The following is a 15,566-nucleotide window of genomic DNA, read 5'->3' as shown; positions in this document are numbered from 1 at the left end:
CACTAGAGATGAAAGCTGGGTAATTTTCATTGAAATTGTAAGTATTTTGGTATGCTAACAAATTAACTTGTTAAAACTGTAGATGCTCATTTATCATAGTTTCAGTTACAGAAGCAAATGGATCAGTACGTAGCCTGGAGGTCATGACTTCAGCTGTGTAGTCATGTGTAGGGAAAACATATATTTTAGCCCAAGAATTACTTCAGTAATTATCTTCCTGAGTTTGTACACCAACAACTGTATACTGCTTCTAATTGGTAATCTTTCTCCACAACAGTAACTTTTAGGAAATTAATATTTCTTTTTTATCCTCCTCCCTGCATTCTTCAGCCTTTACCCCCTTGTACTTTCTCAGACCAATTTAACAAATGAACAGTTATGCCACTTTTTTCTTCGTATTAGATAGCTTTATGGTCTGGCGAGCACCATTTTTCCAAGCCTAATAAGGTGACAGAAAGGATTACAGGAGGAAGTCAGTACAACTTTGCTCCATCAACTGCCCTGTTATTATTGGCTAATTAATAGTTGTCCAGCAAATATAAAGATTGGTCGAAATGAAATTGATTTCAACACAGGAGCTGCCTGAATCCAGCAGTGGCTCAGATAAAAATAGAGCCTGCTGAGCAGATGTTTGTTCTTGTGTGATTAAGTATCTGTCTGAGTCACAGTGCTACTGAGGATTATTCACACGCTGGTCCATGAGAAACTGCCTGCCTCAGGTTTACCTGCCTACATGAACACATTCAGGCTGAAGGTCACATGGAGGAGCACTGTGGTGGGTTGGGCACAGGCGCAGGAAATAGCTGAGAAATTAGACTGACAGGCCCTAGATAAAAGAGCAACTTACTATTTATCCCTGAATTTTGAGCCCTTGTGGGTTTTAAAACACATATCAAGTGTGTAATGAAGCTTCCACCTGATAAGACCTAATTTCAGGGAAAAACAGCGCTCCGTGCCGTGGCAATCCAAGGGAGAAAAAAAAGACAAATCTAAGCAAAGGAAGCTGAAAGATCTCCTCTACTGTGATTGCTATCTTTTGTATAAATGACACAAACATTTCCTCTTTCCAGCTGCCTCCAAAAAGTTCACATTTAAGACTGAGATAGTACCTTCACAGTGGGAAGCATGTGTAATAAAATGTGGCATTAAAGGACTGCTTTAAGATATCCCAATACAAGAAGCCCAGTGGGGAGGAGGCTGATCTTTTGCCATTTCAGAAAAGTGGCTGTTACAGAAAAAGCACTGGAATAATTAATTTGTTAAATTGTAATACAGCACATAACGCAACCATTAGAGGTTTGATCTCTGCAAAACTGAGACAAGACACTATGAGGTGGGGAGGGCTGCAGCCTTATATGCCAGACTGCCTGTCTCAGCAATAGGCTCCTCTCACTCTTCCTAAATCACTGTGAATTAATTACACCACAGGTGATTTAGATGCCAATCGTCACTGTGCCGATAGCTTGGTGATAGCCTCGGTGAACAGGCTGTTTTATGAGCTTAACACGGATGGCAGAGATGGAAGAGATAAGGAAGAGTGAGGGAGAAAAAGACAGAAGGAGATGAGGAAACTTCCTAATGAGAGGGATGGATTACGGGTATCACACCCATACACGAGCAGCATACTGATTTACACTTGGTCTACCCCAAGGTGCAGATTTATAGCTTCAAACAGTCTGTCTTTGGATTGAAAGGGTGATCCCCACCCTCTCCTCTCTCCTCCCCTCCCCAGCTTCACATGCTTCAGGGTGACGCTGTGACTTGATGCAATTCTTCACTTCATCCTCCTAGCTGTCCGTAGAGCTAAAGTTTAGCTTACACCACAGCTGTTACAACAGATTTTTCCCCTTTTCTTCCTGTGGGCTCTGGTATCACAGTGGGATCTTTCTTTAGGCTTTGTCTCTCTCTGTACACAGCTCTCATTCTCTGTGGACTCCTCCCACTACTGTTTCATTTGTCCTCAAATAGTACCATAGTCCTATAAAGACAAATGACTGGCTAATTAACTCACAATAAAAGATATCTTACAGTATGTTAATAGGACCTACGTCATGCCTTTCCTGACCTCCTCCCGCTTGCCTTTATTCCAGTCTTTATGTGCTACACATAACGCAGAGGGACATCCTGTCACCATGTGAATAGTGGCCGTTCATCTCTGGGTACAGCTGTGCCCTCAGTACCCTCTTCGTGTGACCCATATTCTGTAAGCAAGATGGCCTGCAAGTTGTTATGTACCCCCTGACTTGTTCTTCTTCCGCTATCTAAGAGCTAAAATATTCAGTAAACTGTAATCTGAAAATCCACTCACTAAACTGAGAATACGCTCAAGGTCATGCCATACGCTTGAAAACAATATGTGGTGTTCTGATCATAACTTAAAAGTTGTAGTCTAACTATTTTTTTATTTAATTCAATTCAATTCAATTTAAATGAGACATAAAATAAGTAGTTTGTGACTTTCACAAGTCTTTTAGAAATGAACATTTATTCCCACTATGGAGCAAAAATGAAAGACTGTTTTTTAGTACTTAAATGCAGCTTTGGCCAAAACTTCCACTGGCTGCACTCGCAGTGATGATGATGGAATATATATATATAAATAGTTATATAAAAACTCCCTCTGTACTGTACTGCAAGTGGGTCTTAAAATAGAGCTGCATGCCACGCACATGTACACCTTCATACATTGTCAGATTGATGGTAAGTATAAGTTGTTCGTTCCAAAGGAGAATAAATGATGGATAGTTACAGACTAGTGCCCCATTATGGCTGGCAAAGGCTGGACAGTTGATGGATTAGTTGAGTTTTGTAAAACTATGTGTCAGAAATGGACTCTCGGCACAACCAGAAGTAGAAAGAAGAGAAGAGCAACTTTTAAACTAAAGATTTTTTACTTTATCGTTGTTTAACTATGGATCTAAACTTCATTTATACTGAAGACTAAGAATAAACATATATTGCTCTTTGGAGAGGTGTCCAGGACAAAGACCAGTTTAAACTCCATAAGAGACGAATCCCTGCTGCACTGATTTGGAAGCTAGGACAGTGCTGACAGTAAGGTCTGTTTAAATACCAGAGAAAAATGTGCACACACTGTCCATCAGTCATTTGTGTCATAGAACAGATAAGTTTCGCGTCCTCAAATGTGTCAATCAATACTACTGTAACTTTGATAGATGAATATATGTTGTGCAAATTTGCGAAATCCATCAGGTGCCATTGGGCTGAAAAGGTATTTCTAGACTCCTTCCAAGTAAGAACTACCACAGTTTGAGGTTGAACCCAAAGCTGAAATACATGCTGAGGTACTGGCTGTAATGCAAATCAATGGGTGATGCCACACCTCATTAGGTGCATCTTTCTGTGCACAGTATGAGTTTGTGTTCACACTATACAAGATACTGAACCCAATTTAGAAGCCCCCTCTTTACTTGGTCTATGAATGTATAGCCTTCTGACAATTACTACTGGCCTGAATGCACCTCTACTGTTCAAGCTTCAAATCGGCCAAAACTAATTAAGTTCAAGGATGTTAAGGATGTCCTCTTTTACTGTTATAGTTGAAAAATTTCAAGTTGTCATCGATTAGCCAATAAAGTGAGAAATATCAGTGGAAACACTAGCAAGTTTGAAAATACCAGGATTATCAGTACAGTGGAGTTGTTTCTGATTAAAAAAAAAATAAAACTGAAATGGCAGCTGTGCCTTAATGATACTGACACTGGCCCAATGTCTTCCAACAGTAATCAGTGATATGAGTCCATCAAAACACAACAAAATCACAGACCTGTTATTGGCCTGTTATTGTTACATACAGCTGGTGTTAAATGCTGAGTGGGACTCAAGCAGTTGGATCGATACATTTCCTCTTCTAGAAGAAGATGCGATTAAACTAACCTTCTGCAACTCCCACTCTCTTTTTTCCACCAGCGCAGGAAAACATTCACAGACACTTACTGTAAACACATGAAGGCAAAAATACACTTACTGGATGCACACACACACACACACACACACACACACACACACACACACACACACACACACACACACACACACACACACACACACACACACACACACTCCCTGGAAATTTGGATGTTCGAGCCATGCTCCAAGCAGCACTCCGTGAAAGTCAAGTGGTGACTAAGCAGACAGGTGCGATAACAGTGAGGGAGAGACAGCAAAGAGGTTTGAAGTCAAGGTTGGGGAGGATGGTGCATATAAAAATAATGAAATCATTACTTTGATGTGAAGATGTTGAAGAGTGAAGAACATGAAGCTGTCTATCTTTTTTGAGCATCGTATATCAAGCTAGAATTACCTGTCTGTCTCTGTTTGTTTGCACATAAAACTCCTCATGATGCCTCCTCTCTGATCTGTTGTTTATCTATCATTTCATAGAAAACACGTTACGATTATTTCTTTATGCACTCATGTCTCACTATTAAACCTCCTGCCACCTCTAGTACCCATGAGTTAAAGACTCATTCTCATCTTTCTTTCCCTTCGTTTCACGCTCTCTTCCCCTGCTTTCCATTATCTCCTCCCTCCCTCTTTTTTTCTCATTATGCCTTGTATAATAGGGTCAGAGCATTAGAACATCATGGGGTCAGTTTAAAAAAATCCTCATAATTGAAAAGACTTTGCGCATCACAGTTTTGTCTGTATCTAAATAGAAGTGTTTAAATTTGTATTTTATCTCTCAGTGTGTTCCTCCCCTGAGAGGTAATTCATTAAATGACGTTTATTGTGTATTAATGGACACTTACGGCTCTTCCTTTCAATTTTTTCCCACTGCACACTAGACAACTTGACTGGAGTTGCATTCTCTCTCCTCACACACACACACACACACACACACACACACACACACACACACACACACACACACACACACACACAGAATCACCCATATGATTCAGGCTCCTCTGTTGTTTTAAGGGTAGCCTAATTGAAAAACTAGGCATGTAGAGAGGGCAGTGGTAAGTGAGATTCATTACGTGTTGCGGACATGAGGTCATACATCATATTTTGTGAGGCGAGCGACAGAAGTTGCCATTATTGAATCAACACTGCTTCATTAAGTCCCCACATGACACAGTCTGCCGCTAACGCCTCTGGACAGAGAGATGGAGGGAAATGGAAGAGAGGAAAGAGGGATGTGACAGGGAAAGGAAGGATGAAAGCCGCGAGAAAAAAGGATGGAAGGAAAGAGACAAGGTAGAGGAAGCTGATGACAGAGGAGAGGGAGGAGAGAGAGAGCCAAAACAGTTGTGCAAGACGACAGGGGATGAGAGAGAGGAGTGAGAATAAATATGGAAAAGGATCTGTGGGACTAAACCGCAGTCATGCACAATTTTCTGTAATTTGAGGTGATTTAATGATTTTTTCCCCCTCCAAGCAGATAATTTGACGTAAAAGTCGGAGTGTAGGGAAATAATGCATTAGGGATAATGGCCTGAGGATTCCTGTTAAGGCTCCCTATAGCCAACATTTCCTCAACAACTCAAGCCATGTGTTGACCTCTAATAGCTCACAACATCCAAGTTTCAGCATTTAATTCCCATCCATCTATCCAATTGTTTGTCTTTCTCGTTTTCATATGACATCTGTTGCTATTAAGTCATGTGGGGCACAATCAGGGCATCCAGATTCTGCCACATCAGCTTTTTGAAATGCTTATATGATTCAAGAATACAAGTGCAGTTATTTAATCTGTATATAACTCTGATAATAGACAAACAGGTGATGATGCAGTTATACTATGCTGTCACTGCTGCACTGAGTCCAAATTGATAAAGGGATGGTGCTATCTGGTGGCTGTACTGTGCATCACACTCTTGAACAAGTAGCACTGTTTCTAATTTATTCTAAAAAGGGACACCTTACCTCTGACTTATTTTCTGCATAAACACATCAAACTTTAAAGCCCCTGCCAACCTACATGTGCTTTCAAACATTCTGGCTGATTAAACTACACTTCAACCTAATCAAGAGGTCTGATCAGCCAAATTAACTCATAACACCTGTGCCAGAGAAGCAGGAGTGTCTCAAATTGAGGATGTGTGTCATTTTAAATGTTAAATGCCGACTTCAGTCTTCACAGTGTGTGCACTTGCCATATTATATTGCTGGATTATAGCTGAATGACTAACCTCAGCATCTCATCCCTCTGACTTAATTGGCTTCTTTTTTAAAAAAAAAACGCAAAAAAGATTGCATCTAAATTGAATCACATCCTCAGTCAGACTTTGTCAGCATAGCAACTCATGATTCTCAAAGAAATGAGGCATACACGTCTACCACAATTAACATATTTTCTCCTAATTAGAAGCTTCAGTGGCTAGGACAAATTGGTGCATACTGTGAAGACATAAAAATGAATAACAAAATTGGCTCAGAGTCACTGAGCGCATTGAAAACATGTAAAACATATTTTAGACATGTTGGACTAATTTTGATGTTTGTAAGATAATTGCGTGAATGAGTTTACTGCAAAACTTTGGTTTTAATTATATCAATTGCTAATTTCAGTTAAAGATAATATAAGACAAAAAAAGATGAGATGCTCTATAGTCACTGTACAAGTACAATGACATTTTCTTTGGAGCAAGCCTACAGATGCCTTATTTAGAATAAAAACTTATAAAGAAGACACTATACAGTCAAAGATACAAAAAATATGAAATTGATAAAAATGAAATGCTGTATATAAACAAAAAATAAAATGTGTGGTACTGGGAGCAAGGGGAGTTAGTAGTACAACCGTTTGGGGAAATATTACTTTGAACAGATCATTGCACTTAAAGATATATTACATAGAACAGATTATAGTTGAGTGAATGAGTAAAATAAATAGAGGAAGTCACAGTGGTTGATAAATAATTCCATTGTTGCACTTGAGGAGAAGCAGGATGACTATTAATCAGTCACAGTGGTTGAAATATAATACCAGTACGAACAGTTGCACATGATCAACAGGGGTCTGTAGGGCTTACCAGTCAGCAGAAGGATGAAGATGCCTGGATGATTCGAATCTCTGCAGATGTTTGTGGTGTTGCAGCTGCAGCTGGTTCTGTAGATCTCTTCCAGTTTGGGGAGCTATGAGGATGATCCTCTGAGACATTTTAATGATGCACTGGGGGGGGGGGGGGGGGGGGGCTTCCTGTTCTCAGAGGTGCAGCCACAGTACTATGCTGTAATGTATGTAATGATGGACTCTATGGCATACCTGTAGAAGGTGACCAGCAGCTGTTGTGGACATTTTGCTTTCTTCAGGCAAATTAAGGAAATGAAGCCTCTGAAGACCTTTTGTTAGCCATTGCTGCTGTGTTCATGGACCATCACAGATCCTGCCTGATGTGGGCTCCAAGGTATTTGAATCTCTGGACTACCACCACCCTCTCATCGTTGATGCCGATGCCATCTTGAGATTGCAGACACATTGTTTAAAAAAACCCCAATAATAAATAATCAGGCTAGATCAAGGTGCTAAGGTCAAGAATGAACCATAATGCCCAAGTATAAATGTCATTTTCGAATTAGCTTCTAGGAAGTCAATCAAAAGCAATGTAAATGAGTATGTACATTACTGGATTAATTACTAATGAATTGAAATTAGTAATATTTCACCAAGTTTGGGTGGTACATTATGTACAGGGTGCTGACAACATGTATTACCATATATTCAGTAATTTAGATCCATTTCAAAGCAGTCTCTTTATCTCTGTAATTTAAATGGCCTGTTTAAGTAGATGGAATATAGTTTATAGAATGACAGGACATGAGAGTGGCATTGGCATTCTTGGAAAAAAATAAATGTCTACTATTCCTTTGTCAGACAAAATTACCTTTAGCTACAATCCACATATAGAGTGTATATGAAATAATGCATCCTCAGTTTCTTCAGTTCATTTGTACATTTTTATTTCATTTTTTAAATTCATAACAGCAAGAATCAAATATAGCAATGCAGGCCCCATGAAAAAATGTGCCAACTATACTGTTAAGTGCACACATCCATCAAAGCTGGCACAGCACACAACAGATTATATCAACGACATTCATGACTTCAATTACTACATGATGATGTTGTTAATATAACCGCTGCAAATATGTTCCAACCATCAACTTTCCACCTCTTTTTCCTCTCTGGTTTCTCCTCACACGTTTCATTCTGATGAGATTATATTTTATGGCTTTAGACTGTAACAATCAGTGTTCACTGCAGGTGCTTTTCAGAGGAGGTGGCCAGCATGCTAACATCATGACACATCCTTTCAGGGGGCCTGGGACAGATAAACAAGCAGAAACAAACTGCAGCAGAAGACAGAATACATCATATTAGCACTACAAGCAGAGAAAACAAACAACAAACGAAAAAAGTTCAGTTTACATCATATCATAAAACGTAAGCATGTGTGCTTGTAGGAGATGAGAGATGACAAAGATGATCAGGACAAAACTCCAAACTAACGAGTTCATGACCAAACCACGGAGCAAATTATCAATTTACTCAAATTCTGCCTGATGTTGAACTACATTCCTGTTTGGTCAGTTTCATCTACTAGAAGCACAGCTTACATAAACATAAAGAACATACTTATAGCTATGGTGTTTGTGTTGCATGTATTTTAACTCTCCAAGTGGTGAAACTTTTGTGAGTATAGTCTCAGGAATCTTTTTTTTAAATAAACCACTATTCTATTTTTGTATTTTTTATATATATTTTATTCCATTACATTGATAGAATATTGTATACTGTAAATACATCTTTCTGTGTAACATGTTTTCTTATTCAATATAACTGTCGTGATTTTTTTAACGGTATATGTATTTCCTTTAACATGCATTCCTCTCTGAGTAAAGTAAAGAGACAGGACGGGTTGTGATTGGTTGGGCCTGGGAGGGCGTGGCCATGACACACAGACCTGTCAGTACAGGCAGGTTAGGGGACCAGACAAACCCAGTCAGGCCCTTACGCTGGAGGGTAGTGGACTCCTCCTCCGGAAGGTTACCTGGCAAACTACAAGCTGCTGACAAAAAAGAAGAGCAACACTTGGCCTTTTCTGAAAGGGGTAGGAGAGTGAGAACTCAGTGCCCTTTTGATGCAAGCAATTTTGTTCAGCCTTTCATAAGATTTTTTTGTTATCCTAGCAAAATTCCTTGTCATTATAGACATTATTTTTTTTATTCAAAATAAGATCTCAATATACATGATTCTCTCTTTTTTGACTATGTACAGAAGTGCAAAAAAGTCAACCTTTATCACCTTGATCGCCTCAAGATTCCCCACCCCACCCTTGTTGTTTGCAGTTAGCTAAGTAAGAGAGGAGTGTGCAGACTCACTTCTCTACTCACCACGTTCACCTGACCCCGCCAGCAACGCCCCCGAAAAAGTGATCAAATATGCAGCTTGTTTTCCAACATGGCCCAATTTCCAGGGAGAGTAAAAATATTAAAACAATAGTTACTATTTGAAATGGATACAGTAGAAAATAACATCTTTACTCTAAACATCTAAGAACTAGATTTTTTATAATAGTCTTTTTTTTTCTTATATGACTAGTTACAAACCTTACAATCATTAAAATATTACTTGGTTATCGGCGACGGTTGCCACAGTGACAACTTAGCCTCTCTGTTCTATTATTTCATCACTGTTAGATACTCATATAAAACATCTTTGTTCAAAGAACACAAAAAGACTAGAGAAATTAACAATATGCATACGGTTCAACAATATGCATAACGTAGAAAATATTGTGTTTACAATCATAATCATACTAAAATTAACATTACATGGAATTTCAGGAAACTGTGCATGAGGAACACACAAACACACACTTTACCTTATATTCATTAGAAGAAAGATAAATATAATTAGCAGAACTAAAAATCAGAACTAAATATCAAAATATCATCCAAACAAAATGAAATAAAACACTCCTGTCTAAAGAAAAAAACCTACAAGAAAGTTAAGAAAAACTCAGACAAAAAAAGTGACAGTTACATAGTGCTCTGTGTGTGTTAATATGGCGTGGATTAGGCAACTGGATGGTTCAAAATGGCATGTTGCATTGTGCTGACCCGATGGTACATTCTAAGGCTTTGGATGAGTAATACAATCGTTATATTCTTGCCACTTTCCCTGTACTATCCACCGATTAAATATGCCTGAAGAACACCCAGAACACAACAAAAACAAAGAGTTCTAGAGATCTACTCTAAACACCCAATCCTTCTCTGGGCTCGCTATTGCAGCCTAGACTTTACTAAAAATTTAGCCCCACTAGTCTACCAACAATATCCAATAACAGTGACACAAAAAGACTTTGGCTGACTATCTGAAAATAGTTCTCAGGTAGACGTATTAAACAAATATTCTTAAATATGTCAGACTATATACACAACACGGAATTTACTTTGACAATCTGCCTTAACATATGCATGACCATATCAAATAAAAAACAAATCAGGTCATACAAATAACATATCCATCACCAGTTGAACCGTGGATTTTGACGTCTGTCTCACAGCAGTTTGGATACCGATTAATCTATTTCAGCTATTCATTTTCATGTCTTGATCATTGGGAGAGTCTTGTGCTCTCGTGCAGGCCAAGACCCCTCTTATAATTGAATTTAGACTCAATAGACTTATGATCATGTGTCAGAACAGATCCAGTCATTTCCGGTCTGACATCAACAACAGAAAACAATTATAAATGCTATTCATTCATTCAGTAGATTGGATTTGAAGATAGCAGATAATCTGGGGAAGATAATTTAATCAGCAGTGGTGCTATTGGGAATCACAGGTAATGATGAGACACTACATGCTGTCCAAGAGAGAAAATATTAAAGGGAATTTTTGAATTTAACACTTTTTAACACTGCTTAAATACCATTCATGTGTTTTGAGATGTATGGCACTTTACAGGGATGCCTGCAAGGTTAAAGACATGTGCTTAAGAGATAGAAAGATAGGCTACAAAGGTTTGAAAGACACCTCACAGACATTCAGTTGCTATTTTGCCTCTGAGTGCACTCTTGTAATTTCCCTTATCACTGGTTTAATAAAATAAAATTATACATAACAAAATTATTGTGCATGCATATATGATTCAGTCAGATCTATGTTTCTTTTACCTCAACTGAAATACAAGGTGCACCTTTGTGTAAACAAATGAACACATTTAGGTCAAAGACCAACAACCAATGAACGAACGGACAAAATAAGTCATGATTCTTGGTAAATGGACGTACCAATCCAGCCGATTTGATGACTGCACCACACGTTTACCTTATGTTAACATTCAAAGTGTGTCCGGTGAATAAAGGTAATATGCCTCTACAGCGTGAAAGGCAGTCTTTTAATGTAAATGATGTTCTCTTCTGTTGTTGTGTAATAGTGTGCATGAAGTACATATGAAAACAACCCTAACAAACTGTGCCTCCTATGTTTACATGCAGATTTATCCCAAACCAATGCAGAGTTGGTTCTCCGTTTTGCTCTCGATGTTACAGGCATGACGGGTGACCACTAATCTTGGACTCAACACTGGCACACTCCAGTTCCATCTAGAAAGAAGGTCAGAAAAGACACCAAAATAAGACATGAATCACAAGGATGAGTCATAACAAAGCTTAGTTCAGATGTTTCTTATTTCCTTGAAATCCACCCTTGATTTCACATCACAGGCAATGTTTCAAGCTGTCTTTTTTATGGTCAATAGCAACATTTTTTAATTCTAATTTTCTGCATTATAATTATGGTATGGTTAAATCTGGGGAAAGAATATTATAGGATACGATGCACACTTGGTTAGGGAGAGGTCATGCTTGATTACAAGTCTGTGAGTAGACACAAACTCTGGTCTCCTGCATGAAAGTCAGATGTGCTACACACTCCTCCAACCCAACCTGCACACCCATACTTCCCCACTAACTGCATATAGGGTACACGACTTCCTGCATTGGCACTGGAAGTAGATCATGAGGTGTAGAGTTATCCAATATGAATATAATTTGGTGTGACACTGGGCTTAGTTTGTATAAACAAATAATATATTTCAAACTTTCAGTTGTCTTCCAAACATGATGACACATTTATCACTACAGGGAAGCAGAGACAGTAGCTTCAAAGGAAGGAAGCAAGGAGTCAGATTGATGATTGATGGTGCATGACCCCAAAAACTTCCACAATATCCGAATTTAGGAAATTCAACAGATGTTTGTTGGTTGTGCTACCATGTTTCCTGCAGCCTGAATGCTGAAATTAACTCCCTTGCTTAAGTACATTCTTACTTGAAGTAACAAAAAGCAGCTGTAGAAACTGCTTCATATGTTACGATATTGTGGCTGTTTGGGTGAAATGTAACAGACAGCATTGGTCCGAAAGCTGTATGTTAGATGTTAGGTAGAGGTGCAGTACATACTGTTCTGATTGAGACTCCTACATCTGGGTCACATACTTGTGACTAGTCAGATGGTCTGCAGATATTATTGGAATCTGATTGAGAAGGAAAAGAGGGAGAGAGAGATGGAGAGAGAGGGAGACACAGAGGGACAAAGATGGTGGGGATTAGTTGAAATGAGGACAAATAACACCCACTCTGTCATTAATTCAACTTGAATTGATAATAACTATATGCATACTAAGTATCTAAGTAATTACAGTATCAGATGTTCTCAAAAGCCCAAAAAGATCAGCGATGAGCCTTGTGTATTCATGTATTTTTCATTAAGAGGCACATGAGAGTAAAAATAAATACAGATACTGAAAAGTCAGAGCTGTTAGCAGAAGTGAACAAGAGAGAGAGGAGGCAGGAGGAGAGCAAACCTGATTGGCTGTTGCAGTTGCAAAGGGATTACTTGTGGCAGATGTGGTGGCTGCAGACACAGTGACTGGAGTAGCACCGTGCATCATGGGTACTTGGAGGGAAAGATCACACAGGCGTTTGAACCAGAGCAGATTTAAAGCTTTTAATGTTTACACTTCATTTTCAGTCTGTCTATAGACTGCTAATAAACATGAGATAATCTTTAAATAGCTCAAAATAAGATCTATTTTTTAGTTACCTTTTTTGTTTGTCAATTACTCTATCAATATGAATTAGATAGTCATGTGTGCTGTTGAGGATGAAAAACAGAACCAAAGGGTGTAATTAAGCTAAGTGGCAAAGAAGTGACAAGAGTAACGTTTCCAATCTGATTAATTCAGATGGCAACAACTTTTTCTTGGCAATTTAATAGTAAAATTGCAAATCAATACTATTACTACAACAATTATTGCAAACATTATACAACAACTTCTACCATCACTTCTACTGACAATAACAACTCCTCATGTTTATAAGGCATGTATAACCAGACAGTATAATGAGGTGCTCTAGAGGTTAGAGAGCTTGGGATGGAAGTATTGTATAATGAAGCAGGGGTGAGGGGATTTTGAACTGCAACAAGTATTAGGTGGCAGACAAATCTGTGGCAGAGCAAAAAGATATTCATAAAACAGTATTGCATAGTATAACACATGACTTCCAATTGAAATTACACAAATGATTTTATCAGCCACATGTTCGATTGTACAGAAGAGAGATTGCATAGTTTTAGTCTAAAATGGAGAATGTGCTCACATTATGTGGAGAGTTGAATGAAAATGTGAGTGACTAAAATGGGCTCAAAGAGAATCAGTAAGGAAAGCTGGCACCTACCAACACTTGTTGCAGGTGTCATGCACAATATCGAGCCTGCCCATCATGCATTGCAACAGGGAGTGGAGTAAATAGGGAAAAGAAGAAATCGAGAAAACCAATTACAAGTGTTTTAAAGTCAGACAACATCTGGATATGGCTTCAATACATGCTTTAGCTGATTGTGTAACAGTATTGATTATAAATAATTGAACAAAATAATCTATCCATTTCAAACATATTAATTTCTGCAATCACACATGCACAGCATATTGCATAAGAAACATAATCCTGAGCTACTCTATAACACTGTAAGTGAGCAGAGTTGTCTGTCCAGGCCAAGTTTACTGTTCAACTATCTCTGCTCCATTAAACTGAAGGGCAAATTAAACACTTCCAGTGGTCCCATTTTCCTGTCTGCAGCATTAAGAGCTGTTTGTACAGTGGTACACTTGAATGACCTGCTTTCAAAAATGTGTTGCAGTGACCTGAGTAGCGAGGGACATATGAGGATCTGAGTATCTGAATCTCTCACAGAAGGGAATCGATGGCAGGCTATTCTTAGCCTGTCAGATGAGAATATGGGACGCAATGTAAGATGACTATGTGGTGGCCAGAGGAGAGCACTTCAAATAAGCTGTGTGGGAGTGTGTGTGCAAACTGTATACACATATGTACGTACATGCACACACACACTGTACATCAAGGGCGTAATTTCCACTATGGATGGTGGTGCATGATGTACCAACCCCCACCACCACCAATAACACCGCCCACCATCCCCATCCATCCACTTTTACAGTTTTCAGTATTGTCCTCTTACTGTGTAGCTGCCAAAATTCACATCAGAGAAGAGGGATTGATAAAAAACACTCATCTGGTTCACCTATTTTTCACCTACTGTTTTTTTTCTGGTTGACCTGGGTTTTGCCTGTCAGGCTGTCTCAACTATCTGATTGGTGGCATTTGTTGTAAGTTAGAGCTAGAAAAAATGGCAGTATGTGAGCTTTTGTGCATTTTTGGGAAAGATTATGGGGAAGTTTTGGTTAACAGTTGATGATAATATTTTTCGAAAAAAACAAGAAAAAAGAATCAATAAAAGAGGGAACTGTATTCATGAGTTTTTTCAACAAGCTTAAACCATTAATAATATTAATATAAATACAGCATTTCTAGTTGATTTGTTCGACTTGATCTTAATTATAGAAGGCACAACACTATAACAGCAGGTCCTTTGACACTACACTTGATAAACTGCACTAAAGGTCTATATATATGCAGAACCCTCCCCCCACGCACACACTTCTGGCCTACATAGTTGCTGTACAATCATGCACAATTAAGTTTCTTGCAAGTAAAATTTTCCACCTTGTCACCAACAAATCACACAATCATTTTCTGCTAATGCCAAAACATAGTCAGGAGGTTTTGTGAGAAAGTACATGTGCTTTGACAGCCAATAGCAACGTGATCACTGCGACAAACATGGGCTGAAGAAGAATCAGGCCTTACCTGATGGTATGAAGGCGGCCTGCTGCTGAAACTGCATGTTGGCCAGGGCCTGTTGGTAATGGAATACGCCAGCATTGAACATAGTGGTGGCACCGTTGGCTTTTTCAAGTGCAGGTCTCTTTGGTAAAGGAGGCAAGACGGGAGGGAGCCCCTGAGTAGGGGACAACATCAAAATAAAGGGATGGGAAGTGAGGGAAATCAAAGGATGATAGCAGTGACATTCAGGACAGAGAGAAGAAAGAACTTCATTAGAAGATAAAGTTGCCCCTCCATACAGCTATTACAAACACTGGCAAGCAAGCAGTGGACTACACTACCTCTGTCAGAACAGGGCAGGACAGTGATGCTAGCTAAC

At 38.9% G+C, this 15,566-nt stretch overlaps 1 protein-coding gene across 5 annotated transcripts in view; it reads right to left on the bottom strand.

Annotated features, from left to right (window-relative positions):
• Positions 1 to 7,912: 7,912 nt before the first annotated feature.
• Positions 7,913 to 15,566, bottom strand: part of LOC133980223 (muscleblind-like protein 1) — a 71,424-nt gene continuing 63,770 nt past the window's right edge. For 2 of the 5 annotated variants that reach the window (XM_062418876.1, XM_062418877.1), the window contains 5 exons: positions 15,212 to 15,362; positions 13,721 to 13,756; positions 12,847 to 12,938; positions 12,443 to 12,516; positions 7,913 to 11,585 (listed from right to left, as the gene is read on the bottom strand). In XM_062418876.1, coding sequence (XP_062274860.1) covers positions 12,460 to 12,516; positions 12,847 to 12,938; positions 13,721 to 13,756; positions 15,212 to 15,362 — 336 coding nt within the window. In that variant the 3' untranslated portion in view covers positions 7,913 to 11,585; positions 12,443 to 12,459. The remainder of the gene's footprint in view (positions 11,586 to 12,442; positions 12,517 to 12,846; positions 12,939 to 13,720; positions 13,757 to 15,211; positions 15,363 to 15,566) is intronic. The other 3 variants (XM_062418879.1, XM_062418880.1, XM_062418878.1) reach the window with 2 other exon arrangements.

The sequence above is a fragment of the Scomber scombrus genome, chromosome 5, assembly GCF_963691925.1.
Source record: "Scomber scombrus chromosome 5, fScoSco1.1, whole genome shotgun sequence".
Classification (NCBI taxonomy): Eukaryota; Metazoa; Chordata; class Actinopteri; order Scombriformes; family Scombridae; genus Scomber; species Scomber scombrus.
The sequence above is the reverse complement of the archived record's forward strand: the minus strand, read 5'-3'. Positions and strand labels throughout refer to the sequence as shown.